Raw genomic sequence first — 27,873 nt, 5'->3', positions numbered from 1 at the left:
CTAATCTACTTTAAAAAATTAATTTATTTATTTTTGGCTGCATTGGGTCTTTGTTGCTGTGCGCGGGCTTTCTCTAGTTGTGGTGAGTGGGGGCTACTCTTTATTGTGGTGCACAGGCTTCTCATTGCGGTGGCTTCTCTTGCTGCGGATCACGGGCTCTAGGAGCGCAGGTTTCAGTATTTGTGGTGTGTGGGCTCAGTAGTTGTGGCTCGCAGGCTCTAGAGCACAGGCTCAGTAGTTGTGGCACATGGGCTTAGTTGCTTTGCAGCATGTGGGATCTTCCTGGACCAGGGCTAGAACCCATGTCCCCTGCATTGGCAGGTGGATTCTTAACCACTGCGCCACCAGGGAAGCCCCCTAATCTAATTTTTATCTCTATAGGTTTGCCTATTCCAGATATTGCATATGAATGGAATCATTCAATAGGTGGTCCTTTATGACTGACTCCTTGCACTTTAGCATAATATTTGCAAGGTTCATGTGTATTGTAGCAGGTATCAATACTTCATTTCTTTTTATGGCTGAATAATATTCCATTGTATAGATCTACTGTATTTTGTTTATCCATTCATCAGTTTGATGAGCATTTGGGTTGTTTTCACTTTTTGGCTATTATGAATAATGTTGCTATAAATATGTGTATAAATTTTTCTGTGGACATATTTTTACTTTTCTTGGGCATATACCTAGGAGTGGAGCTCAGGAGCTCAGGAATTTCAGGAACTGCCAGACTGTTTTCCAAATGGCTGTACCATTTTACATTCCCACCAGCAGTGTACAGGTTTCCAGTTTCTGCATATCTTTGACAACACTTTGTTACCTGCCCTTTTGTTTTTAGCCATCCTGGTGGGTATGAAATGGTATCTCATTGTGGTTTTGATTTGCATTTCTGTGAAGACTAAGAGCATTTTTTAATGTGCTTATTGCCCATTTGTATATTTTCTTTGGAGAAATACCTATTCAGGTCCTTTGATCACTTTTAAATTATGTTATTTGTTTCATTGTTGAGTTGTAGGGATTCTGTATATTGTGGATAGTAAGCCCTTAACAGATATATGATTTGCAAATATATTCTGTCAGAGACCTTTTCACTTTTTTGATAATGTTCTTTGTTGTAAAATATTTGCAATTTAAAAACTTTACTTGTTCATTTGAAATATAGTTGATGTACAATATTATGTTAGTTTCAGGTATACTACATAGTGAGTTGACACTTGCATACGTTATGATATGATTACCATGATAAATCTAGTAACCATCTGTCCCCATACACAAAAAAGTTTTTAACTTTGATGAGGTCCAGTTTGTCTGTTTTTCTCTTTTCTTGTTTGTGCTTTTGGTGTCATATCTAAGAATTCATTGCTAAATCCAAAGTCATGAATATTTTCCCCTGTTTCTTCAGAGTTTTAGCTCTTAAATTTAGTTCTTTGATCCATTTTGAGTTAATTTTTATATATGATTTGAGGTAGAGATCCAGCTTCATTCTTTGTATGTGGATATATAGTTGTCCCAGCACCATTTGTTGAAGAGACTATTTTTTCCCATAAATGTATGGGTTTATTTCTGGATAGTCAATTGTGTGCCATTGATATATATGTCTATACTTATGCTTGTACCCTGCCTTGATTACTGTTGCTTTTTAGTAAGTTTTGAAATTGTTCTTTTGCAAGATTGTTCTGGCTATTAGGAGCCCCTTGTAATTTCATTATGAATTTTAGAATCAGCTTGCCAAGTGCTACAAGGAAGCCAGCAGAGATTGTGATAGGGATTGTGGTGAATCTGCAGATTGCTTGCATATGGCCATCTTTATAATAGTAAGTCTTCCAGTTTGTTAACATGGGATGCTGTTCCATTTATTCAGATCTTTGTTTTTCTTTCAACAGTCTTTTCAGAGATACATTTTGTACTTTGTTAAGTTTATCCCTGAGTGTTTTCTTTTTGCTGTTGTAAATGAAGTTGTTTTCTTAATTCCATTTTTAGATTGATCATTGCAAGTGTATAGAAATACAATTTGTTTTTGTATATTGATCTTATAGCTTACAACCTTGCTGAATTTATTAGTTCTAATAGTTTTTTACTGAATTTCTTAGGATTTTCTCTATATAAGATCATTTAGAGATAGTTTTACTTCTTCCTTTCCAGTTTGGTTGCCTTTTATGTCTTTTTCTTGCATAACAGCCCTTGGCTAGAACCTCTAGTGCAATGCTAAATGCAAGAACAGACCTGTCTGATTTGTTTCCGGTCTTATTGGGACAGCATTCAGTCTTTCATCATTATGTGTAATGTTAGCTTTGGGCTTTTCGTAGCTATCCTTTATTGGGTTGAAGAAGTTCCCTTCTTTTCTTAAATTGTTGAATGTTTTTATCATGAAAGGATGTTGGATTTTGTCAAATGTCTTTTCTGCATCGATTGATATTTATTATCATGTGTTTTGTTTTTCTATAGATATGACATATTATTTTTGGATGTTAAAACCAACCTTGCATTCCTGGGATAAACCCCACTTGGTCTATGATTCTTCTTATGTATTGCTGGATTCAATTTGCTATAATTTTGTTGAGGCTTTTTGTGTCCATTCTCATGAGAGGTATTGGTCTGTAATACTGGCCTTGTCGAATGAGTTGGGAAGTATTTCAGCCTCTTTTTCTTGGAAAGATTTGAGAATGACTGATGGTAATTCTTCTTTAAATATTGATATTTGATAGAATTCACCAGTGAAGCCATCTGGGTCTGGGCTTTTCTTTGTAGGTAGTGTTTTGATACCCAGTTAAGTCTCTTTACTTGGTATAGAAAATTGTGCTATTTCTTCTTGAGTCAGTTTTTGTAGTTTGTAACTTTTTGGGAGTTTTTCCATTTTATCTAAGTTGTCTAATTTATTGGCCTACAGTTGTTTACAGTTTTCCTCTTCTTCTTGAAGTATATCTTTTAGAAGTTACTTTAGTGAATGTCTTTTGGTAAATTCTCTTTGTATCTGTTTATCTGGATATATTTATATTTTGTCATAGTTTTGAAAGGTAATTTTTTCTAGGTACAAAGAAGAGGTTGATTATTTTTCTATTAGCATTTAACCATTTTATGCAACATTATCTGACTGTGGATGTTTCTGCTGAGATGTTTTCTGTCAGTCTGTCTTTCCTCAGGAGGTGATTATTTTCTCTATGGTTGCTTTTAAAGTCTCCTCTTTTTAAATCTGACATTTTAGTGCAATGTGATTAGGTGTGGTGTACTTTTAATTTATTCTGCTTGGTGTATGTTGTGCTTTCTCTATTTGTGGATGTGTCTTTTATTAGTTCTGGAAAATCCTCAACCATTTTCTCTTCACATATTTTCTCTTCTCCATTACCCTATTCTCTTCTTCTGGGACTCTAATTAGATATATATATCAGACCTCATTTTTATCATTTTCTTCTGTTCTACCTTTCCATTCACTGATTCTTTCTTCACCTGTGTCTAATCTGTTCATTCATTTGTTTAATGAGTTTTCTACTTCATTAGTTATATTTTTAATTTCTCTCAAAGTTCCATGTGGCTCATTTTCATAGCTGTTTGGTATTTTTGATAGTTCCTTGTTGCTTGCCCTCTTTTAAATCCCATCTTTTATTTCTTTAAACAATTTATGAATAGTTGTTTTATATTCTGTATCAAAGTTACAGTAAAATCTTGGAGGTAAAAAATCTCTTGTTATTTTACTGACTCATCCTTGCTGCTTTATTTGCTTGGGTTTTTAATTATGTATGATTGTGAGCTCATATTTGTTTGATTTTGATCTATGAGAATCTTGGGGACCTAAACAGGGGATGCTTTCCTCCAGAGGAAATATGGATTCTTGACTTAAGGGAGAAGTATCAGGTTTAGACCCTGTACTCCATGGCTTATTCCTAGAAACCATGCCTGCACTGATATTGCCTACAGGGCAGCTTAGCCTTCCAGTTGCTCCTTGCTCAAAACTCTAGTTTCAGCTCCTGTGGGAGTGAGTGTGAGAAGAGGGGATTGGGTTGGGGATTTCCTTTACCTTCTGCAAGCCTAGCAGTGCATTAAAAGTGTTAACAGGGATATCATTGTTTTGTAGGAGGTGCCTTGGAAGTTCTCCATACACCTAAAAGTGTTGTTCTCCTTAATATGGTCACATAATTAATTGTCATTTATTTGGGTGTTATCTTTAATTTGTTACTGTTAAAAATGTTTACATTCACATTTTTGTACTTTAACCCTTGTGCACTTAAGCGTATCTTCCAGAGTGATTCTTAGAAGTTGAGTTGCTAGATTTATTTTTTGTAGATTGTCATATTGTCCTCCTGAAAAGATTTTGCCAATTTATATTCCTTCTTGTAACAGTCAAGGGTCCTGTTTCCCACATGCCCTCCAAATTACTTGATATTTCTAGTATTTAAAAGTTTGATTTTAATTTTCTAGGCTTTTGTTTCATTAACCATTTGTAATGTTGAAATACAGCACATATGGAAAAGTGCACAGAAAGAGGTAAAATTTGTCATAAAGAAAACTCTTGGAGAACTACCAGTTAGGTCTGAATATGGAACACTGGCAGCTAATTAGAATCCCTATTGGTTTCCTGTACAGTTATTCCTCTTGCCTTTCTCCCTCAAGTTAACTATTGTATTGACTTACATACCTATAGTTTAGTTGTTTTTGAACTTTATTATTACAGAATCATGCATATATCTTGTGTCTTGTTTTTTTTTATGTTCTATATAACATGTATAAGATTTACTCATGTTATTGCATGCATTTCCATATTTTCAGTGCTTTGTAGTGATCTATTTAAATGGATATCACCCATTCTACTGTTGATGGATATTTGAGTTGCTCCCAGTTTTGACCGTTATGAATAAAGTTTCTGCAAAACATTCTTGTACAGATCTCTTAGTGTACATGCACATACGTTTCTCTTGGGTATATTCCTAGGAGTGGAATTTCTGGGTCAGAGGTGTGAGCATATTTAGCTTTAGTAGGTACTATGAAATAGTTTTACCTGTTTATATTCCCTACAACAGGCTAGGGTAGTTCGACAGACTAGGGGGTTCCTGTGGCCCCATACCCTCTCTGCCACTGGGTTGTGGGTCTTTTTAATTTTAGCCATTCTAGTGAATGTGTAATGGTAGCTTATTGTGGTAATGAGATTCAACACCTTTTCATATGTTTATTGGCCATTTATATTTTCTTTTCCATGAGGCACCTATTTAAGTCTCTTGCCCAGTTTTTTGTATGGTTGTCTATCTTTTTCTTATTGGTTTGAAGGAAATCTTTATGTATTCTGGATAGATGCTCATTGTCAGATATGTGTGCTACAGATATCTTCTTCCACTTGCCATTTTACTCTCTTAATAAAGTCATTTTCAGAAGGGGAGGTCATAATTTTAAGGTCATTTAATTTACATCTTTTTCCTTCTTTAGCAGTCTTTAAGTTTTATCTACCTTAAAGTCACACAGATATTTTAGAAACTTTGTTTTGCCTTTCACATTTGGTGGGTACCTTCTGCAATTGATTTTTGGTATGGCATGAGGTAAGGTTTTATTTTCATATGCGGTTGTCCTAGAATCATAGGAATTGTCCTGATCACTCTAGAGTCATAATGAATCTTGATACCCAGTAGAGTAAATCCTTCTACTTTCTTCAGGAATGTCTTTCTTTTAATTAATGCCTTGGCTCTTCTTGACCTTTTGCTTATCTGTACAAATCTTAGAATCAACTTGTTCACGAAAAGGAACAGACTCACAGATAACAGAGAATAAATGAGTGGTTATCACTGGGGAGAGGGATGAGGGAGAGGCAAGATAGGGGTTGGGGATTAAGAGGTACAAATTACTATGTATAAAATAAATAAGCTACAAGGGTATATTGTACAACACAGGGAATATAGCCAATAGTTATAAATGGTGTATAACTTTAAAAAGTTGCGACTCACTGTGTTGTACACCTGAAGCTTATATAATATTGTACATCAGTATACCTAAAAAAGAAATTGTTTTTTAAAGAATGAACTTTGTTCAGTTCTACAAGGAAAAGCAACAACAGACCTTTTGGGATTTTGATTGACTTGGCTTTAAAATGATGACAAGAGTTGACATCCATACAATATTAAGGCTTCCAACATGGGCGTTTTCTTTTTATTAGGTGTTATTTAAAGTCTGATAAAACATTTTATGATTTTCTTTAGAGAGATCTTATATTTTATTAGATATATTCCTAGATATTTGATGGTTTTAGATATAGATGGTATCTATGTGGATATATAGGAATGTAACTGATTTTTCTCCTTTGACCTCTTTATCTGTCAGCCTTGTTGAAGTCACTTACTAATTCTAACAATCTATAGCTTCTGTTGGATTTTCATTATATATAATATATATATGTATGATTATATATAATCATATTGTTTGTGAATTTGATTTTTTTTCTTTCCGATCCTTATACTTTTCACTTATTTATTTTGTTTTGCCTAACTGCATATAGTTAATTTTTGTTCCCACTCTCAAAGAGAAAGTATTTACCATTAAGTAAATTGTTTGCTGTAGGTTTTTTTGGGTGTTGCTTAGTTTATTTTTAAAATAAATAACCATTATCAAATTAAGGAAGCTTCCTTCTATTCCTGATTTGTTAAGAGTTTTTATCAGGAGTGGGTGTTGAGTTTTTCAGTGCTTTTTCTGTTTCTCTTGAGAAGATCATGTGACTTTTCTCCTATTTTCTTTTAATGTGATTACAGGTATACCTCAGAGATATTGTGGGTTTGGTTCCAGACCACCACAATAAAGCAAATATCTTAATAAAGCGAGTTACATGAATTTTTTGGTTTCCCAATGCATATCAAAGTTATGTTTACACTATATTAAGTGCACAATAGTATTATGTCTTAAAAAATGTATATACATTAATTAAAAAATATTTCATTGCTAAAATATGCTGACCATCACCTGAGCCTTCAGCAAGTAATCTTTTTGCTGGCAGAGGGTCTTGCCTCGATGTTCATGGCTAATGACTGATCAGGGTAGTGGTCAGGGTGGTGGCTGCTGGAGGTTGGTGTGGCCATGGCAATTTCTTAAAATAAGACACCAGTGAAGTTTAACACATTGGTTAACTTTTCCTTCCATGAATGATTTATCTGAAGCATGAAATGCTCTTTGAAAGCACTTAACCCACAGCAGAACTTCTTTCAAAATTGGAGTCAGTCCTCTCAAACTCTGCTGCTGCTGCTTTATCAACTAAGTTTACATCATATTCTCAATTCTCTGTCATTACAGCAATCTTAGCAGCATCTTCACTAGTAGATTCCATCTCAAGAAACCACTTTCTTTTTGCTCATCCAGAAGAAGCAAGTCCTCATGCAGTAAAATTTGCTCATAAGATTGCAGCAATTCAGTCACATCTTTGACTTCAGAGTTGAAACACCTGGGTTTGAGTCTAGCCTAGCAGTGCAGAGTGGACAGGTCGTTCTATGTCTGTTTCCTTATCCATAAACTGGGACACTAGCAGTGCCTGCCTGTGGGGTTGCTGTGGGGATGAAGTGAGTTAACACATAGTTGGTGATCCCTCTGTTTTGCAGTGTCATTCATGGGAACTGCATGACATTCTAGTGTGCTATGTGATCTGGGGACATTTTGTTGCTCTAAGCAGGGCCTTGGTGTGTGTCTGTGTGCCGCTATCTTGAGGTATAGAGTGGTATGCTCAGTGCTGTCAGTGTGGCTAGCACATCAATAGCTGACGCCACTTACTGCTTTTTCTTCCAAGGTGGGCTGTGATTGTCTTGCCGAAGACAAGCCCTAGGTCCCAGGTTTTGGAATCAGGGTCCATACACTGCCTGCAGTGAGAGGTCAGAGGGCAGCACTGGCCTCTAATGAGTTCTTTGGGACTGGGTCTTCCTAACCTACCCCCAGGTCTGGGACCAGTTCTTGGACCTCTCCAGTGGGGAAGGGTGTGTGTGGTAATGCCATGGAGCTGACCTCTCCTTCCCCTGCAGGTTCAGCAGTACCGGGTCGCCATGACTGCGAAAGACTGCTCCATCATGATCGCACTCTCTCCTTGTCTGCAGGATGCAAGGTGAGGCACCTGCTACTGTGTCATGTGTCCTTGGTCTAGCAGGGTTTTGTGGATTGGCAAGAGAGTTGGTGTCCCTATATTTAGAGAGGCTCTGGCAGGATCATGTTTATTAACAGGCCGATTTCCAAGGCCTACTTGATATCATGGGGATTATTAACTCTTGCTCTTTAGAAGTTTGTAATACAGTCAAAAAGACATTATTGAGAATAATTTTAAAAGCTTGTTCATTCAAGTTTACTATTATTTTCTAAGAAAATATCTCAAGGGCTTGGATACTGTGGTCCAAATTCTTTCTCTCAAAGAAAATCCCAAGCTACCATCATGGCTCAGAGGCCCAAGAAGCTGTAGGTTCCTGTGGGCCTTATTTTTCCTCCTTTTACCAGGTCCTGATGTGCCGACCTTTATAGTCGTTTCGAAGCCTTTAAAACAACATTCCATTGTTCTGCTTCCTCTTTGCAGCATCTTCTCCTGGACATCATTATCCAGTCCCCTCTCTGCCTTTTTTAGGAATTCAGGATGAACCTGATAATCTTCGCTCAGTGATTAGATGGCATCTTCAGCATTGATCTTCAGGGTGCCAAACCCCACACACAGTTTTGCAGAATGTTTCACAATCATCTGATGTGTGTTCCTGGGTCAAGATGATCTCGTCACTGGCTTCCAGCCACCTGTTTTTCCGATGCTTTTGAACTAAACATTCCCAGGAGTCCTGCTTCTTGGCAGGCACAGAATTGTCCACTTTCTGATAGGAAACACAGAGGGACATTTATAGGGCGTAACTGAAATATTTAAAAAAAAACAAAAAAAAAGGTTGTTCTATTTAGTTGAAAACTCTCATTATCCCCTAAGAAAATGCCCCCAGTGGTTAGTGACAGGAATCCATTTGGATTAAGCAGTGTTGTTAGATGAGAGAAAACCACACAGATGTGATTATCTATTGCCCTTCCTGAAGCAAGGATGCAGTCAGGATACAGAAATGTGAGGGGCTGAGGGCCAGGAGTCCTGACACCCTTGGCCAGCTGCTCAGCAGAAACCGACATGGTGGGAGAGGAACGGGGACACGTGTCTAGAAACTTCTGAGCCGTGTGATCACCAGTGTCATCCCCAGGGCAGAGAAGCATTTCAGGTGTCAGGAACCTCAGGCCTGGGCTCACTGGGAGCTTGAGGTCAGCAAACGGTCAGACTCTCCTCAGCAGTGGCTCTTGGGCCGTGCTCCCACCAGCCTCTGCGTGATGGACTCCGCTTTTTATTCATGTCATCTTATTGGGTGTTGGTTCTGATGTGATGTGAGGTATCCTATAAAATGTGCAGCCCTGTTGAGGGCCAGAGGTGTTCACTGTCCCAGCCCCGCTGTGTGGAGCTTGGGTTTCAGGCCCTGAGACTGAGACTCAGAAGCAAGACCTTAATTTGTACACATGTTCTCTGCTGTTCAGGAGGGAGTAGCTAAGACCCCAGCAAATGAGCCAGGGATTCGTTTTTCCTGTAAATAGTATTTCTGAGCAGGAATTGAGCTAGAGTCTAGGCCTTGATTAGGTTCATTAAATAGGAATGTTTTATCTGCCTTCCCTCTCCCAGGCAGGAGGTTTTGAAATTGGTATTTTGTTTGCTTGTTTTGTTTTTTTAATAATTTTGAAATTTAGAAGAGTAGTACACATGGAGAAACCAGGACTCCTGAATACTTCTCTCAGGCTAAACTGAGCTCATATAATGTATTTAACCAATCATTTGGATGCATACTATGTATCAAGCACTCTGAGAGCTAAGTGATATATATAGCAATCTTAGTACAAAATTCAGAATTAGCCTGAAAGTGTTTTTTAAGTACAAGTAATTGTTCATATTTTATTATAAGCATACAACTATTACAATATTTAGAAAGACCACAACTAAACCCTAAGAAACAAAACACGAAACACTACAGATACAATTTGAGAATAAAACGTGAGACTAGATCTCTCTCTCCAAAAGTGAAAAAGTATAAAGGAGCAAGAGTTTCTCACCAGACGCTAAAGGACACGAAAAGAGAAGTCTGTCCTCAACATTTTATCCGTTTGGCTGTTGAATAGCCAGATCTACTTTCCCCATTTTCTTAGGTTTTGTAATACTTGGCTCACGATAAAGTAACTTTCTTAGCATTCGTTTATACTACTGGGGTATGGTGAATGTCAATCGAGTATTCTACATAATTGCTTTTCCATCTTTCTGCACATTAACTCTCTCTTGTCTGGTGTGCTGGCGGGTATCACAGTAGGTGCCTCTCTTGCAGAACCTTCTAGCACTAGTACATACAGTTGGCATAGACAGAGATGGAATGCATATTGATGCACAGAATGGGTGCTCTTTGTGGGTTGGGTTGAGAGGATTTGGGAGGTTTGTGTATTCTGAAATTGTTCTTTTGCTTCCAGCTCTGATCAAAGGCCCATTGTCCCTTCATCGAGATCCAGGTTTGCCTTCTCCGTGTCTGTGCTGGATCTTGACCTCAAGCCCTATGAGAGCATTCCTCATCAGTATAAACTGGATGGCAAGATAGTCAACTACTATTTAAAGACTGTACATGCCAAAGACGCCACCGTGATGTCAGCTAGGTTCAAGGAAAGCGAAGATTGCACATTAGTTCTCCATAAGGTCTAACTTTTTTCCTGTAGTGGTTTTGAAACTTGAACATAGAATGTGAAGGTTGAATGATAGAGTTTCTGTTGTGTTGGGTGACTTTTGGCTGTGAATGTTTTTGCTTTTCAACCCCTGTTCAGGTGGGACTGCCTCTGGGAGACACAGAGTGGAAGAGCACTAGAGACATCTTCCAGGACAAGGAATGTTGGACGTGAGCCCAGCAGTGTGCTGTGCCCGGGAGGCCCCTCTGGGCAGTTCTCCCTTTCCATGCAGGGCTCACGTCTAATCTCTAAAAAGCCTTATAAGACCCAAGGTTTGGCTCTCCTACCACCAGAATTCTAACACAGAAAACTTGAATTGTCACATACACCTTAGAGTTTGGACTTTTAAGAAAACACAGATACTACTGGAACTTTCCCAGCTGAGTTACTTGGTCACTTTTCCAATGCAAGCCATGTGTCAGCGCAGGTTTAGTGGTTCCCTGCTGTGGAGAGCAATAAGTTGTTGATATGGACATCAGTTTTGAGCAGTGGACTCAGAGTCCCTGTGGAGATGCCATACCCACCGCTCTGCACAGGGTCAGCAGGGAGCGTGGCACTCAGGGCAGGGGTTGACACCACTCATGCGAGCACTGACATTTTTTTTGTGCCGCATGATTTTATCCTCTTTAGGGGAGACAAGGTGTTCTTTCCCACCCGAAATTGCTGCTGTGGGAGCTGGAAGCAGGGCTGCAACTCTGAGCTGCTGTGCCCAGCGTGGGTGTCATGGGGTGGCTGTGCTCCTGCCAGCTCTGGGTTCCTGGCATTTTTGGGTGTTTGGGAAACCTCAGCTACTTCTGCCAGAGCCAGCATCGAGTTTTCCCTCCTTCCCCATACCTGTTCCTCCCTTGGGTTTCACTAAGATGTGTGGTGTTAGTGGCCTTGAGTGGTGCTGGACCACCTCCCCATCGGGGCTGCCCAAAGCCCTGCTTCCGCAAGACTCCTGGCTGGCACTATGAGGGTTCTTGTTGGGGTCACCAAAAGTGTGCCCAGCTGCTATGAAAACTGTTGGGAATCTTGGCTTCAGTTTTTATTCTATGGTAGGTTGTATAGATTATTTATATCATCATTTTGAGGGACTAATGAAGGCTTATTGTAATATAATATTAGTGAAACCATGGGATTGTATGAAAATACTACACAAAAAAATAAGAATATTTTGCTGATTGTAAATTTTTGTGGGGAATTTTGTGATAAATTGAGAATTATGCTTATTAGAATCAAGCCAGCTCTTCCAGAATTTATTCTCCAATTCTGTCCTATCATTTACTTCTTACTACCGTTTACCACTTACTACTTAATTCTACACTCAGAGGTTCAAAAGCATATTCAAATGACACACATCTCTCATTCACGTGGTGTGTTGGGGTACAGGGGCTTTGGAGATTCCACTCATAGGGATGTGCATGGAGCCGCGTTCTCATGGGCAAGTTGCAGGCTCCAGAGTGCGTGGAAGTAGGCAGCTTCCAGAGTTGTTTTGGCCCGAGGTTCCTTGTTGCTGGCCTGGGGTGAGGACGGTCTTGGCCAGGGTGTGCAGAGGACCCTGAGTGCCTGTGTGCAGAGCTCTGGAACGCCACCTCCTCAAGGAGGTGGGCTGGGTAGCCTCCTGTTGCCTGTCCTGGCTGGTCTGGACTGTCTGAAAACCATCACCCTCTACTTGGGGGGAAGAGGTGATAGATGAGTGTCCCCTGCTAGAGGGTCTTGACCCAACCCTTTGCTCTTCTCACACTCCACCACGGCCCCTGCTCTGAGGCTTTCATTTGATCGAAACAATGTTTTCACCCATTCTACTTTAAACTGGCAACTCAGGTCAGTGCAGCACTTAGACTCTGGGGGACTTTAATGAAAACACTGTTTCTTCTGTGCAGAGGGACCAGGGGTGCTAAGGTCCTGTGTGAAGGGACAGTGCCGTATTTGCTGTCTTACTGTGTTTTTTTATGCTAACCGCTCTACTTTTTTTGTGGAAGACCAAGAAGAGTGAATGTCAGAGGACTTGCTGCTGAGAGGTGCTGTGAAAGCCTCCAAGTGCTGCTTTCCAGAGCCAGGAGGCGAGGAGGGTGGTGTGGCTCCCCAGAGGTTTCTGAGGAATGTCTAAGAGATGAGGCTGCATTGGCAAGCCCTCCAAGAGTCCCTAGGTGGTGGGTGACAGGAGGAGGGTCAACCTTTGAGATGGGCTGGGGCCACCTCTGCCGTCATATTCATACCATGGGGGGGCGCAGAGTGGCTCCCCACATCCCAGGGTGGGCAGCCACTCCTGTACTTCCTCAGATGTTGAGTTTACTTTTAAAAATACACTATATGTGTCACTTATTTGGTATTTTGAATTTAAATAACTATTTATTTTTCATGTCCTGACAACTTATATATAATGTGCCATAACTGCATAAACATGTTCTAGAGGTAAGGTTTCTAAGTGGAAAAGAGCAAATTTTTATATTCAATAAAATCACATGCCTCCAGGTGCAGCATCTTACTTCTATGTGTAGTTTTTCACTGTTTGGGAACTAGTTGCTTGCCTCTGTGTGAAGTGATTTAATCAGACTTTCCAGAGTGGCTTCAATGCCCAGCACGCCCAGTAGGGTTCGGAAGCTGAGAGGAGCAGTTTCTATGACTCCGTTCTTGTCCAGTTCCAGGGCTGTAAAGAAAACAAACTGGGTGAGAAACTTCACCGAGACAATGCCCTCATTCTCTGCTGGCCACACTGAATGGGAAGGCAGGACGACTGAATCATGACCTTGAACAGAGCACTTACCCAAATGCCTGTGGCAGAGACATTGAGCACTCAGCCTAGGAGGGCCGTGGGGGAGCAGTCCCCCTTGCCTGTGCTTTTTGAGTGATTATGGACAAAAATATTTTGAAAACTGATTTAAAAAGTACACTAATGAAATTCTTGACTTTTGATTCTTGCCATATAAACCCAGATGAAATAAGTAGGTGTCTGTGTTGAGCATAGTGAGAAATCACCAGAACGTCCCTACCTTGCAGCGGCACTTTGGTGAGAAGATCCAGCTTTGGCAAAACCTTCCCTTCTTCATCTATTTGTATCCTCCAAACAATTACTAGTTCAAACCTGAAAGAGGTAAGGTGCATTGCTAAGTGCTCTTGAAATCAGACTAAACTGTATGCAGCACCTGCCTCTCTCTCTAGAGGAGAGGATGCCCACCCAGGCAGGAGTGCTGCTGTCCTCCCAACCATCCTGGGAGTTCCTGCCCTTCCCCAAGGCCGTGCTCGGACTCCCCTGATCTTAAAGACCCACAGATGAAGAGAGAATATGGCCAGTGAAACATGAAAAGATGTTCAACATCATGAACAAACAGGAGAATGGGAACTAAGACCATAGTAAGCTACTGTTTGTACCCACTGCATATTACTGTGATCATACAAGTGAAGTACAGGATGTAGAGCAATAAGAGCTTAAAAATTACTGGTGGGAAACATAAATTGATAAACTACTTTGAAAAGAATTTGGCAGTGATAGCTGAATCTGCCCTATGACCCAGGAATTTCACTTCTAGGTATATGCCTAAGAGAAGCTTGTGTACTTGTGTGCCAGAGGACATGAACAGGAATGTTAGAAATAGTGGAAAATGATGACTAACCCAAATGCCCAAGACCTGAAGGATGCAGAAATACATATATTCACCTAATGGAGTATAAGCACTGAAAATGAATGAATTACAGCTACATGCACCATCAGAGGTGAATTTTGGAAATAATGTTGAATAAGGCAAGTTCCAGAAGCTTACATAACTACAACACCATTTTAAGGCTTGGAAACAAAACATCTTTAGGCACAGGTCACAGAAGCACATCCTGTCCATGTGCACATAAAGGTGCCCATGGTGGGTGGAGGGAGACCCAGATGAGTTCTCCCCTCACTCAGTGCTTGCTGACTCCCCACATTTCTTGAAATAAGTTGGTGAAAATACAGCTCCACCCCTCGTGGCCTCCCCTCCTTGGCCTCCTAAGGACCCCAGCAGTGAAACTGGCACCTTTTCCTCACAGACCCCGTCTGTGTTTACAGTCCCCACATGGTCCCCCTTGTGCTCTCCTGCCATCAGCTGCTTATCTGTTATGACTCCACAGACATAGCTCAAGATGTCAGTTAGGTGGTTTACATTTGTTTTCTATTTGTAATCCTCATTTTTAACAGGAAACAACCATCTGGGTGTTGGGGAGGGACTTGGTGGGGCCTGTGCACTCACCCTGGTCGGCTGGGGTTCCTGATGCCCATGCAGCTGGAGGAGGCCCCCTCTGAAAGGTGCACAGCCTCTGGGTACTTTTCCTGTGGGGAGAAGAAACGGTTAGAGAAATCTGTGGGGTGCAGGGACGCTGTTCCAGGTGACTGAAAAGAAGCAAGAAACCCTTTTCAGGTGTGTCTCGCATTCCCTGAAAGTCTTTAATTTTCAGGTGTGCCATTTTCTCATCCAGGCATCATGGCGTCCTGGCCATGGCCATCCCCACTCCTGCCTTCTGTGGTCATCAGCACTGCCTGTTCTAGATCTCCACTGATACACAGCCTCCAGGATTCCACACCATCAAGTGCCCAGTGTTAACAGGTTACAGAACTCCATTCTGATTTCACTGGCTTGTCTACCCAGGGCCCCGCAGCGTTTGGCCGACCTGCTTCCTTTATCTGTGTCTTGTGACCAGGACAGCTTGAGGAGGCTGGTCAGGCATGCCGGCCAGCTGACCCACCAAGGTGATGCTGATCCTGATGACTGAAGTGAGGTGCTGTCTGCCAGGTTTCTCATTGTAAAGCAAATGTTTTTCTCTAGAGTGCTAGCATTTGGCCTTAAAAGCCTTTCAAACTGAGGCCTGTGGGCTGGTCCCCGCCACAGTGGATGCTTCCACCATCTGTCCTCACACTTGCTGCCGAATGGCCCTAGCCTGCATATTGGTAACTGTGGGCACTTGGCTCCTGCACAGCCCGCGCGGGGCCACCTGGACTCTCCCAGTGACCTGTGTGTCTCCCCTAGGCATGGTGTCTGGCTATTCTGGATAATTGTGTTTCAGGGAGCATGCTCTGCTAAAAGTTAGCTTCATGATGAGATCGTGTACCATTTTAGAGTCAAAAGTATCCTCTCTAAAATGGAAATGAAGTCGAATTTCACAAGTTTCTAGGCTTGCAACTCTAAAGTAGGGTTGGCTTTTCCCTCCATGTAATGTAATAGTTCTGGAAATGTCTGCTTCTATTATTTGTAGGGGGCTCTGGGAACCTCTAGCATTAGACTTGACTTGTAGATCGTTAGAATAACAAAGCTTTGCAAGAATCTGAACAGAATGTTCACAACAAATAGAGTAATGAGTGGCCCCATCTTCTCAATTCTTGGAAAAACTTATTTTTGTTTGTTCTTGTGAGAACAGATTGCGGGGTTGGGGTGATATGATAGAGACTAAAAGTCGGCTCCACAGTAAGATTCTAAGTTCCAAAAGGGTCAGCTTTTGAAAGACACATTTTCTTTCCCTCTTCTCACAGCTCCTGCTGTAGAAACGGACACCTGGACTGATGCTGAAATCACATGTAAGCCCGGCCATGTCCCAAATCCAAACCCAAACCCAGCCATCGTGGCTGCCCCAAACCTCATGGAAGGAAAGTGAGGTGCGGCTTCCTCTGAGAAATGTCTGATCTAGCAGCCAGTCAGAGAAACCCCTCCTCCTGCAAGAGAAGGGGCAGGGCTGGAACTGTGGGTGAGCAGAACTTGCCTGCTTCAGAGGATGGGGCCTTCCTGAGGATGCAGGTACTTCATGGGCTGAAGAAAATCAGCTCCCGTCAAATGAGGTCTTGTGGGGACAAAGATGTGTCATAACCTTTAAAGGGCCAGCCACATATCAGTGAGTTTGTTGCCAGCGTGTGAGGCCAGTGCTCTCAGACCCCTGTGTGAGAAAGATGCTGATGGAGCGAGAACACGTCCAAACACCAAGCCATGCTGACCAAAGGCTGGGTTGGGCCTGGTTTAAACTTAGATGATTTCTAATTTCAGCGAAATAGTTTTTATGAGAAAATGTATACCTAACTTTTTAAAATGGAAAGAGTGCTGGGTGATTTTTAAACCTCAGGCTCTTCTAAATTAATAACAGCTGTATGAGGAATGTAAAGGAGAACATGTGAATGTGGCAGTGTAACTTCCAGGCTGAGCTGGAAGCACATGGCCTGGGCCAGTTCCAGCCTGAGGCTCAAGGGCTTGGTCTGCTTCCAAGCAGACCTCACAGCCTCTCTAGGCCTTCTCCTCATGAGCAAAAGGAGGGTTTAGATTAGAAACTTTCTCTTACTCTCTTTAGTTTTTAAAATAAAAAACCAAAAGTAGAAACACTAACGTTAGGAAGAGATCAGGCATTTAGTATGTGTTTCTGGGGACCTTTTAGGGGCTTGTGTGGAAAGTTCCCTTTTATACAAGTTAATAATATTGCCCTGTTTATCCAGCTTCATTCACTTGTCTGGTGACCTCAGATATTCAAAGCTGACAGGAAGAAAGCAACTAAAGGCTGAAGAGTAGCCCAGAGACGCAACATAAAAAGCACAGTCTAGATACCGTCAACGATAGTTAGAAATACAAAGGGTGGGTCTCATCCACATGAGACATGTACAGGTGGCTTCGAGGGAGAAGACAGATAAGTTGTGAAATGTGATACAACTCTAAATGCAAAGCGGGCCTGAGGTCATAGCATAAGATCAGCATATTTCAATAGCGATTGAAAGTTTTACATATTACCATATTTGACATTCAGAAAAGCCAACTGAATCACCAAGAAAGGATTAAGATGATGTACTCTGATAAGGCAGCAATCTGGCCAATATATTTTAGAATATTTAACATGAAAAAATAGCCTCACACAGAAAAAGTTGACTGGAAAGTTATCAGCCTGACCTGGAAAGCACCTTAGATACTTCACATGCTGCCACTGGTGAAACTAAGGTCGAGGTCTGGTACATAAAGGGAGCAAATGGGAGGCCTGTGCTTCCCAGCGTTGTTGGGAAGGCTGGGAAGAGGCTGCATGGTGCGGGTCCTTTGCACACACTGGGCCTGTCAGCCTTCCGTAGGAAGCTTGTTCTAAGCGGTGATTCAAAATGGATGTTTATTTAGCTGCTTGCCATATGCCTGGACTTTTCAGTCAAGAACTCTCCTGGTGTTTATGATGGAAAAAATGGTAGCTGTGAGAAAGTTGCCAATTTGTTATTCATCCCAGTTTTCTACCTGAGATCTACTCTGCTGTTGGAATGGCTGCTGGATGCTGGTCCAAAGGGAAGAGAATTTTAAACAGAACTTTAGAGAAAACCAGCCTTGTGTTACGGATCAGTCATACCATCCCGCTTCACCCCCCACCCCCACTTAAATGAATGGGAAACCTTGAGTCTTTAGTTGAAATGTATCCTTGAGTGTCCATAGATATACTAATTCATCTTGACTTTAATATTTTCCCAAAGATTATGTCTGTCTGATTCGGTAATGTTTTCCCCTAAATTGAGGTATAATTCACATTAACAAAATTCACTCCTTTAAAGTGTATAATTCAGTGAGTTTTGGTATATTCACAAGATTATGCAACCATCACCAGTTTCTAACTGCAGAACATTTTCATCCCCTCCTCCCCTGCCCCCGCCCCGTAGAGAATCCCTGTTCCCTTTAGTTACTGTGCTGTTGGGGAGAGGTGGGCATGGGTAGGAAGATGTGCGACTCCCAACACAGGTCAGTCTGTGGAAGTGCCCATGAAGATGGCAGAGGTGGAGGCCAGGTGTGGGGCAGGGAGTACAGGCAAGGCTCAGGGAGGAGGGAGTGGTTGACTATGTGGCTCCCTCTGTGGTGCTGGGACAAAGGTATTGGTGGGGCCGTGAGGAATTGTGCTGGATTCTGGTGGATGAAGAAGATTCCAGGATGAGGAAGGACACGGACACAGGCTGTTCCACAAGGAGAAGCAGGGAAACAGTGGAGCTGCCAGGGAGGGATATGAGGTGCTGGGATTGGGTGTGTGCAGATGGGAATGGGTACAAAGGATGATGGCCAATCCTCAGATCGTCATGGCATTGGGACAGACTTAGGTGGATGGTGGCAGAGGCAGCTGATAAAGTTAATTTGTAAATCAGGACCCATAAAATGGAAGTTACCCCTGAGGCCTGGCCCACAGCACACATCTAAAGCTAAGTCAGCCTGCATATCTGGACAACACCTAACCCCAATCACAGTCCTCCGATTCAGCTTTAATGAGCTCACTACACCCTAGAAAATGGGATCTCCTAGCCAATCCTGCTTTGTTTTTGTGTGGGCTCTTTAACAAGTCTATAAAACTCCCTTGGGAACAGTGCTCCCCTGCTTGTGAGGCCCTGGACTTCCCCAATTCATGGATTTTTTCATTTGAATAAAACACATCAAACTTGTTACTAAATTGTATTGCTTTTGTCACTTGGCACAGTACACAGATTCCAAGTTGCTGGGTGTAGGAAAAGGAGGGAGAGCCCATCTGCCTGTAGGCCTGGGTTGGGGCATCACCTGTAGCAGCTCTAGGCTGGGGGCCTGTGCAGCTCTGGGAGGGTGTGCGGCCAGAGTCAAGATAGGCATCCACACTGTGCCCCACACCCAAAAATCCTGAGACAACTGTTCCAGTTGTTCCCAACATCAGAAGGCTTAGAAATGCCTACAACATCTGCACTTAGAAGACAAGGTGCTCTTATTTTAAAGATGAAGCTAAGAAACGTTAAGTGGTTCGTCTGTGCCAGTCACAGGTGCAGTTTCTTTTTTTTTTTTTAAACATCTTTATTGGAGTATAGTTCCTTTACAATGGTGTGTTAGTTTCTGCTTTATAACAAAGTGAATCACCTATACGTATACATATATCCCCATATCCCCTCCCTCTTGTGTCTCCCTCCCACCCTCCCTATCCCACCCCTCTAGGTGGTCACAAAGCACCGAGCTCATCTCCCTGTGCTATGCGGCTGCTTCCCACTAGCTATCTATTTTACATTTGGTAGTATATATATGTCCATGCCACTCTCTCACTTTGTCACAGCTTACCCTTCCCCCTCCCCGTGTCCTCAAGCCCATTCTCTATGTTTGCGTCTTTATTCCTGTCCAGGTGCAGTTTCTTTACACACATTTTACATCTATATAATCACAGATGTCACATATGATGTTATGGAGTGAACAAGTGTACCATTTTGGGGCCTCTGAGGCCATTCTGCCCGGGTGGGACCCTCTGTTATCTCCCTGCAGGCTCACTCACAACCATTACACCCACAGTCAGTCGTCCGTTTCTAGAGCGAGCAGTAGATAAGATACCCATCACCCCTGGACACTCAGTGGGCATTTCCCCAAATGGGGCCATCTTCCTGCTTTACCAAAACATAACATTCCAACCAGAAAATTTCAGATGTCCCCAGCTCCCCTCTGTGCCCATCATAGCCCCTGCCCCCACCCCCAGTCTCCAGTCGGTCCCTGCTTCAGGTCTTGGCGGTTTGGAGAGTGAGACCTCTTGGGCTGCAGACGGGCCTCAGCCCAGGTCTGACGTCGCCTTGTGATGCTACATCAGGAGTGCCACAGAAATGCTGCTGTGCTTTTGGGGTGACCCAAAAGTCACCCTTTTCCCTCCGTAACTGGTATTTTCCAAGGGGACATCCTGAGACCAGGCCACTGTCTGGCTCCTCAGTCAGATGTCCACTCACCAGCCTGGGCCTGCTGCTGCCTCACAGCTGAGTCAACCACATGAGGGTTGCCAAAGGGTGACAGTCTGTCTCCATCATTCCTTCCACATTGACGAGAAGATTTCCACCAGAAGAACGAGCTTTTACTTCTCCCTTATTTATTTATTTTGTATCAGTATTGACCCTAATTTATTCAACAGGTATCAGTGTTTCTCCGAGGAGCTAAGACCTGGGCTTATTGCTCCTGGGGCTTCAGTGCATCCAGGCCCCCTCAGGGGAAAGAGCTTGGTAAGACAGGTTGGTGTGACACACGCACACACCATAGCCCCTTCAGAATCCTTCTGCACATGCATATTAACAAGCAGGAGATCACCCCAACACCTCGGTCCACCCCTCAGAATTCTCTAGCCTTCTTTCTTCTGTGGCTCTAAAATCACTCTATTCCTAGGAAGGGATAATGTTTACACATATAATCCTTCTATAACTTCCCTGTTTAGAATGGAAAGGGGAAGGTTAGACAAGCAAAATCAGTCATATATACAGCCAAGAAACATACACCATGCAATCAATCTGAAGGCAAGTGTACCCTTAAAAGATCAACCCCATTAAGATTACTAGACAGTAAACATCACTTCGGGTGGGGATACACGTCCAAACAGTAGTTCTGTTTTTAAGATTGTTTTTTTCATTCTAAGCTAATTGGCTAGCAATTGTATGCTTTTAAATGTAGTCTGTTCCCTCCTAGACTGATAATTAAAAAGGCAAGCCAAGTTGGTTTCTTTTAAAATAGTCAGAAATGATAATTAAGAAGCTGAACACACACACACATATAAACATAATCAATGTTAGAAACTCTTTAGAGGTAATTTCACAACTTTCTCTTCATAACGTTTTTAATATGTAATTATGCAAGCAAAATAATGAAATGCAAGCAGATGATGAAAGTAATATTCCAGATATTCACTGGCAATTTTATCATTACTAAGGTTGAAACTCTCTCATTATTTCATAAATCTCAAAGTAATGTCCAAAGCATTGAAACTGATTATAATTTAAAGTAGCTATGGTCTAATTTAAATTTTTTCATAGAATCACAGACTTTTTAAGGTGTTTAGTTTCTTTTTCAAAAGACAAATTACACACCCATACTGCCACACATAATTTATCGATCTCTTAACATTTGCAGGCCCTATGCACTTGACATGCATTAGCTCATCAAATGTTCACAGCAGTCATATGAAACCATTGGTATAATGCCCATTTAAATGAAACTGAGGGGACTTCCCTGGTGGCACAGTGGTTAAGAATCCGCTTGCCAATGCAGGGGACATGGGTTCAAGCCCTGGTCAGGGAAGATCCCACATGCCGCGGAGCAACTAAGCCCGTGCGAAACAACTACTGAGCCTGCGCTCTAGAGCCCGCGAGCCACAACTACTGAGGTCTGCATGCCTAGAGCTCGTGCTCCCCAACAAGAGAAGCCACTATGCAATGAGAAGCCCGCGCACCGCAACGGAGAGTAGCCCCCACTCACTGCAACTAGAGAAAGCCTGCGCGCAGCAATGAAGACCCAACGCAGCCGAAAAAAATAAGTAAATAAATAAATTTAAATAAATAAATAAATGGAACTGAAGCTTGAAAAATTAAGATACTTGCTCAAGCTTGCACAACTAGTAAACTGATTCAAACCTAAGGCAATAGGTTTCCAAAACCTGAGCTCATAAACAATTCTATCATTTAACATTTCTAAATTCAAATATAGTTGTAATACACAGGTCAAGTGTGATTACAATCAACTTGTAACAGAATTCATGCTGGCAACTGATTTTGATGGTAGCAACAGAAACATTTTTGTTGGGAAACATAATAGCCCCTACAGGTTTGTTCATATATTCCATGTGGTATAAGACTTAAGTCCCCAACAGTGAAGGGTTCCTGATCTAGTGAAGGCAACTTGTTGTGTCTATTTTTTTGGAGGGGTGGGAGGGGGTGGCCCACACCATGTGGCTTGTGGGATCTCAGTTCCCCAGCTAGGGACTGAACCCCGGCCACGGCAGTAAAAGCCCGGAATCCTAACCACTAGGCCACCAGCGAACACCCCTGTGCTTATTTTTATTAGAAGAAGTCCACAGTTTTCTCTCCAGAGGAGTCAGGTTGCAGAGTCCAGGCTCTTTCTGGAGGTTCCTAGCTTTTTCACATAGGCCTTCTGTCAGGGTGAGGACGGACTGACTCTCATATAGACTTTCTACTAATTCTCCTATCCACAGTCCCTCTATCAGAGCTTCCACAGAACAAATCAACTTCCTTCAAGGGTTAGGTCTCAGCTTTCTCTGGTCCTCATCAAACAACACACTGTTATCTGCTTCCTGTATGTTACTGCGGCCTTCCTCTGGCCTATTCTTCATCCTTGTGCAGTATGTCTTTTAAAACACTCTCTACTGTCATTTCAGAAGGGTTTTAGCAGGGTGCCCAACAAAGGCAGTGTGTTTCAATTGTCCATTTTTGAGGCCTTTCATGTTTATATTTTCAATTTTCCCTCATACTTGATGAATAGTTTGGGTATAGAATTTAAGGTTTAAATAATATTTAAATTACATTTTATATATAGAGCTAATGATATATGTCCAAACTTGTATTCTAGAGTCCTATGTTAAAATGCCTTCAGTTTTTAAAAATGGGAAGAAAATATATGAACCATTGTCAACTCATGTCCGTAGAAACAGAGGAACCCCAAAATAAAATAGGGTACAAATAATTTATGTAAATAAAATTTTAAATGGTTGAAATTTTGGGGGCTTCCCTGGTGGCTCAGTTGTTAAGAATCCGCCTGCCAATGCAGGGGACACGGGTTTGAGCCCTGGTCTGGGAAGATCCTACATGCCACGGAGCAACTAAGCCCGTGAGCCACAACTACTCAGCCTGCGCTCTAGAGCCCGTGAGCCACAACTACTGAGCTGGCGTGCCAAAACTACTGAAGCCCACTCGCCTAGAGCCCATGCTCCGCAACAAGAGAAGCCACCACAATGAGAAACCCGCATGCTGCAACGAAGAGTAGCCCCCGCTCGCCACAACTAGAGAAAGCCCACGCACAGCAACGAAGACCCAACGTGGCCATAAATAAATAAATAAATGGTTGAAATTTCGTATTACATCAAATCCTGATGGTTTAAAGAAAAATAAAATAAAATGAATATTAGGCATGAGAATTAAAATGTGAGAGGGAAAACAAACCTTGGTAAAATAGTCCAAAGGACGATAATAATTTATTCTATTTGCACAATACTTCTAACTTTGCCAGGTCTTTACATATTTAATCACAGGATAACTTTATGAGGCAGGGATATAAAATTATGTCCATTTTAAAAATAAGAAAAAAAAAAAAGGCTCAGAGACTTGCAAGGCTGCTCCAATGACCCCAAGCCCAAAGTAAAGAAGCCAAGCTGAGCTGGCCTCCTGACCCCAATGCCTTTCTCGAAGCAAATTTCAGGTGACCCACAGTCCGGCTCAGTGCTGATCAGAGTGAGGGAGGTCAGAGTGAATTCACCCTAAAACCAATAAGGCTTATACGCTTCAGGGACCAACACCCCCCTCCTCATACATGGGCTCCTTTCAAGACCCTCTACTGAATTTTTATTTTAAAAACAAACTTTTAAAAAACAGTTTTAGACTGACAGAAAAATTGGGAAGATAGTACAGAGTTCCTATATCATTAACATCTAATATTGGTGTGGTATATTTGTTACAATTAATGAACCAATCTTGGGACATCACTTTTATAACTAAAGTCTACACTTTATTCAGCTATCTTAGTTTTTGCTTAATGTCCTTCTTCTCTTTCAGGATTCCCACCCAGGATCCCACATGACATTTGTGAGAGAGAGAGGAAAATTCACCTAGATCCTTACTCTATACACCTCCTTATGTCCTGCCACGGGTGTAAGTATTTTGCTTATTATTATTATTGTTTTGAATAAGGGGCTCGCATTTTTCCCTTAAAGACTCGAGAAAATGCATAGTTGTTTTTGGGGTCTTAGAATAACACATGTCTTGTCATCTGGCCACAAATGATATAAGCATCTCCTTCAGGACTGGGCAGTAGGAAGGGGCCAGCTGATCCTGGGCTTGACTTGAGACTCAAAACAGGTAACAGGAGAGTAGCAAACATGGAAAATGCTTTCATTTATGCATTTCTCTACAGACCATCCATGAACTGGCAAAATGCATTCTGTAACAGTTCAAATTTTCAGCATGGAATATCTCTTAAATTGATTGAGGGCAGAAGGATTTTCTTTGCTGCCTTGTCCTGAAACTGCTTTATTCTCCTAGAGGAGCTCTTTATTTATTATTTTTTTAAATGTTTGTTTATTTATTTAGGCTGCTCCGGTCTTAGTTGCGGCATGTGAACTCTTAGTTGTGACATGCACATGGGATCTAGTTTCCTGACCAGGGATCAAACCCAGGCCCCCTGGACCACCAGGGAAGTCCCTAGAGGGCCTCTTAAGTAAAAGTATTTCAAGTTCATCCTCTCATACATCATGAGGCCTACACACATGATGAACTTGGATTGACTAGTTCATTCACTCAGAATGATTTGCAGAGTGTCTACTGTGTGGAGCTATTGTGGACTGTAGACCCGTTTTTCTTTGCCTGGCAAGCTTTCTTATTACCCCTCCTCTGGTAACAGACCTGTCCCTGTTCACAGGATTGGCTCAGGTCATCACAGACTGTCAGCTCCTCACAAACAGCATATGATGTGTCCTGGGCCAACTGACAGGTAGATGCTGGGAGGACAAAATCTTTTGCTACAGGGATTGCTCAGCAGACAGCCTCTTCCAGGCTGTATGAGGCCCGTGTGTTGTCCAGAGAACCGTGCAGAGATGAGGGCCTCACAATGGCAGGGAAAATCCTCTTATCTTGGTGTGATCCCCAAACGCAGGCAACCTTTCTTTGATTGTCTGAACTACTCCAGCCCTCTACTACTACTGGAGTGACTAACTTTCCTTTTTTAAAAAAATATTTATTTATTTTTGGCTGTGTTGGGTCTTTGCTGCTGCATGCGGGCTTCCTCTAGTTGCAGCGAGTGGGGGCTACTCTTTGTTGTGGTGCGTGGGCTTCTCGTTGTGGTGTCTTCTCTTGTTGCGGAGCACGGGCTCTAGGCACGTGGGCTTCAGTAGCTGTGGCACGCCAGCCCAGTAGTTGTGGCTCACGGGCTGTAGAGCACAGGCTCAGTAGTTGTGGTGCACGGGCTTAGTTGCTCCGTGGCATGTGGGATCTTCCTGGGCTAGGGCTCCAACCTGTGTCCCCTGCATTGGCAGGCGGATTCTTAACCACTGCACCACCAGGGAAGTCCCTAAATTTCCTTTTTTGCTAAGCCAATGTGAGTTAAAATTCTGTCCCATCCTCTGTCACTTGCATTGAAAGAGCTCTAGTAAAAACCACGGGCACTTTGTTAAATGCTGGGTATGTCCCGGTGAACAAAATAACACTGAGCATCAGGAAAGTACAAATAAAAACCACAGTGGAATACCACAACATACATACCTGAATGGCTACAAACAACTGACAAAAGCGGTGTTGAAACTGAATTGAGCAACTGGAACCCTCACACCCTGCTGGTGAGAGTATAAATGGGCAGTTACTTTGAAAAACTGTTTGGCAACACCTCAAAGCTGAACATACATCTACTCTAAGATTCAGCAACTCTACCCAACATAAACATGTACATGTGTCACCAAAAGACATGCACACAGCAGCACTATTTACAATTGCCAGGACCTGGAAGGGCCCAGGAACAGAATACTGGGTGAATGCTTTGTGGCTTATCCACAGGACGGAAGGCTACATGGCAACAAGGGGAATGATCACCAGTTATACTCCACATGGACGGACCTCATATGGACACCGTATGCAGTGACAGGTGCCAACCCCGTCCTGTGGAGTCCTGAGGCAGGTGGGTGGGCCCTGGCCCTGGCGCTGTGGAAGAAATGACAGAAGGGAGCACAGGGGCTCTGGGGGCTGCTCTTTGCTCTGCTTCCTCTTCTGGCCGGTGGTTCTATGATTTTGAAAGAAATTATCCAACTGTATATTTATGATGTGTGCCCTTTTCTGTGTCTATATATTTCAACAAAAAGTTAAAATACAAAAGACAGCATCCCTGAGCCCATGAAGCATACGATCTAGTGGAGAAGACAGACATTAAACAAGTAAATACACGAATGCCTCCCCTCTGCCACTGCCATCCAGCGTGGAGAATGCTTTGTTCTTTTCTTCATCTGGAAGCTCTGTTGCCATCAAGATTACTTTGCTGTCTCTTTTGTGTCTTTTCCAACTCTGTCATATCTGTCCTGAAGAGCAGTGACCATAAATGCATGAAATATTGTGTACAGATGTTCCAGGATTTGGGACAAAGAACATAAAATCTATTTTCTTTTACCTGATCTTCCTAAATTAAGACTAGCAATCTGCAAGCCTTTCTTGATGTAGAAGTATCTGAAATACTGTTTTGGGAAGCAGTCAGTATGCCTTTTCTTGGGTCATGATTAATAGCCAAGGGCACATCTTTTTGTTTTTTTTGGTTGCTGCGCAGCATGTGGGACCTTAGTTCCCTGACCAGGGATTGAGCCCGTGCCCCCTGCAGTGGAAGCTCGGAGTCTTAACCACTGAACCACCAGGGAAGTCCCCAAGGGCACGTCTTTTGATAAGTATTTTCTGGATTTTATTTTTTCTTGAAGGTCTTATCTTATGCACAGTAAATTTTTATTACTTTTATGTGTGCTCTGGACAATGTTTTCAGTGCATTCCCACCCTCTGGGTATTTCAATGTGTGGAAATGCTTAAAGTTGTCTGAAAATATGGAGACCTTACTGTTGACTCCCTCTTGGGTCATTTACACATAAGTGCAATTGTTTAACACTTCTCTATTCTGAAAATATGGTCACATGATTTTGTTCAACTGGAATTAGTTGAATCACATTTGAAATAAAAAAGGGCCAAAAGCTGCAGCTTAGAAATTTTTGTTACATGAAAATTTTACTTGTAAAGACATTTGTTTGAACGTTTATAAGCTTTCTACTTATCTTTCCTAATCTCCTTCTATTAAAGTTCAGCTAACTTGTATATTTAAATAATATCTGAAGAAACATACTAATTTCCAGAGGCTGAGGCTGACCAAAGAAATGGAAAAGGCCTGCACAAACTTTAGCTTTATTTGGGAATAGAGAGACACCGTGTTGACGGGCTGGAGGGGAACTCGGGCCCCAGGACCCCAGAGGCTTGCACAACTGTCCAATGTGGATTATGCGCCCGGCAATAAGAGAAAATGGAAACAGAGGATGTGGGCCAACAAAGTCAAGCTTTTTTTTTTTAAAGATAAAATAGCCAAAGGACAGATTCTAATTTCCTAAGGGTCATACTTTAGCCTCAGACAAACGCACATTCCATGCTGTTTTAAATATCAAAAGCTGTAAGCAGAACATTTACACATTTGTAACAGAAAGAGGGTTCTTTATTTACAAGTGCCATAAGCACTGAATACTAACCAG

The 27,873-nt window shown here is 42.1% G+C and overlaps 2 protein-coding genes across 2 annotated transcripts in view; one reads left to right on the top strand and one right to left on the bottom strand.

Annotated features, from left to right (window-relative positions):
• Positions 1–10,684, top strand: part of IPPK (inositol-pentakisphosphate 2-kinase) — a 47,982-nt gene extending 37,298 nt beyond the window's left edge. Inside the window, exons 12-13 of the mRNA XM_065879675.1 lie at positions 7,974–8,053; positions 10,459–10,684. Coding sequence (XP_065735747.1) covers positions 7,974–8,053; positions 10,459–10,684 — 306 coding nt within the window. The remainder of the gene's footprint in view (positions 1–7,973; positions 8,054–10,458) is intronic.
• Positions 10,685–13,016: 2,332 nt separating this feature from the next.
• CENPP (centromere protein P) overlaps positions 13,017–27,873 on the bottom strand; it is a 231,673-nt gene continuing 216,816 nt past the window's right edge. Inside the window, exons 6-8 of the mRNA XM_065879360.1 lie at positions 14,907–14,986; positions 13,680–13,771; positions 13,017–13,336 (exon numbers count right to left, since the gene is read on the bottom strand). Of these exons, the coding sequence (XP_065735432.1) occupies positions 13,206–13,336; positions 13,680–13,771; positions 14,907–14,986 (303 nt within the window). The 3' untranslated portion in view covers positions 13,017–13,205. The remainder of the gene's footprint in view (positions 13,337–13,679; positions 13,772–14,906; positions 14,987–27,873) is intronic.

The sequence above is a fragment of the Phocoena phocoena genome, chromosome 6 (genome assembly GCF_963924675.1).
Source record: "Phocoena phocoena chromosome 6, mPhoPho1.1, whole genome shotgun sequence".
In the NCBI taxonomy this organism is placed as follows: Eukaryota; Metazoa; Chordata; class Mammalia; order Artiodactyla; family Phocoenidae; genus Phocoena; species Phocoena phocoena.
The sequence above is the reverse complement of the archived record's forward strand: the minus strand, read 5'-3'. Positions and strand labels throughout refer to the sequence as shown.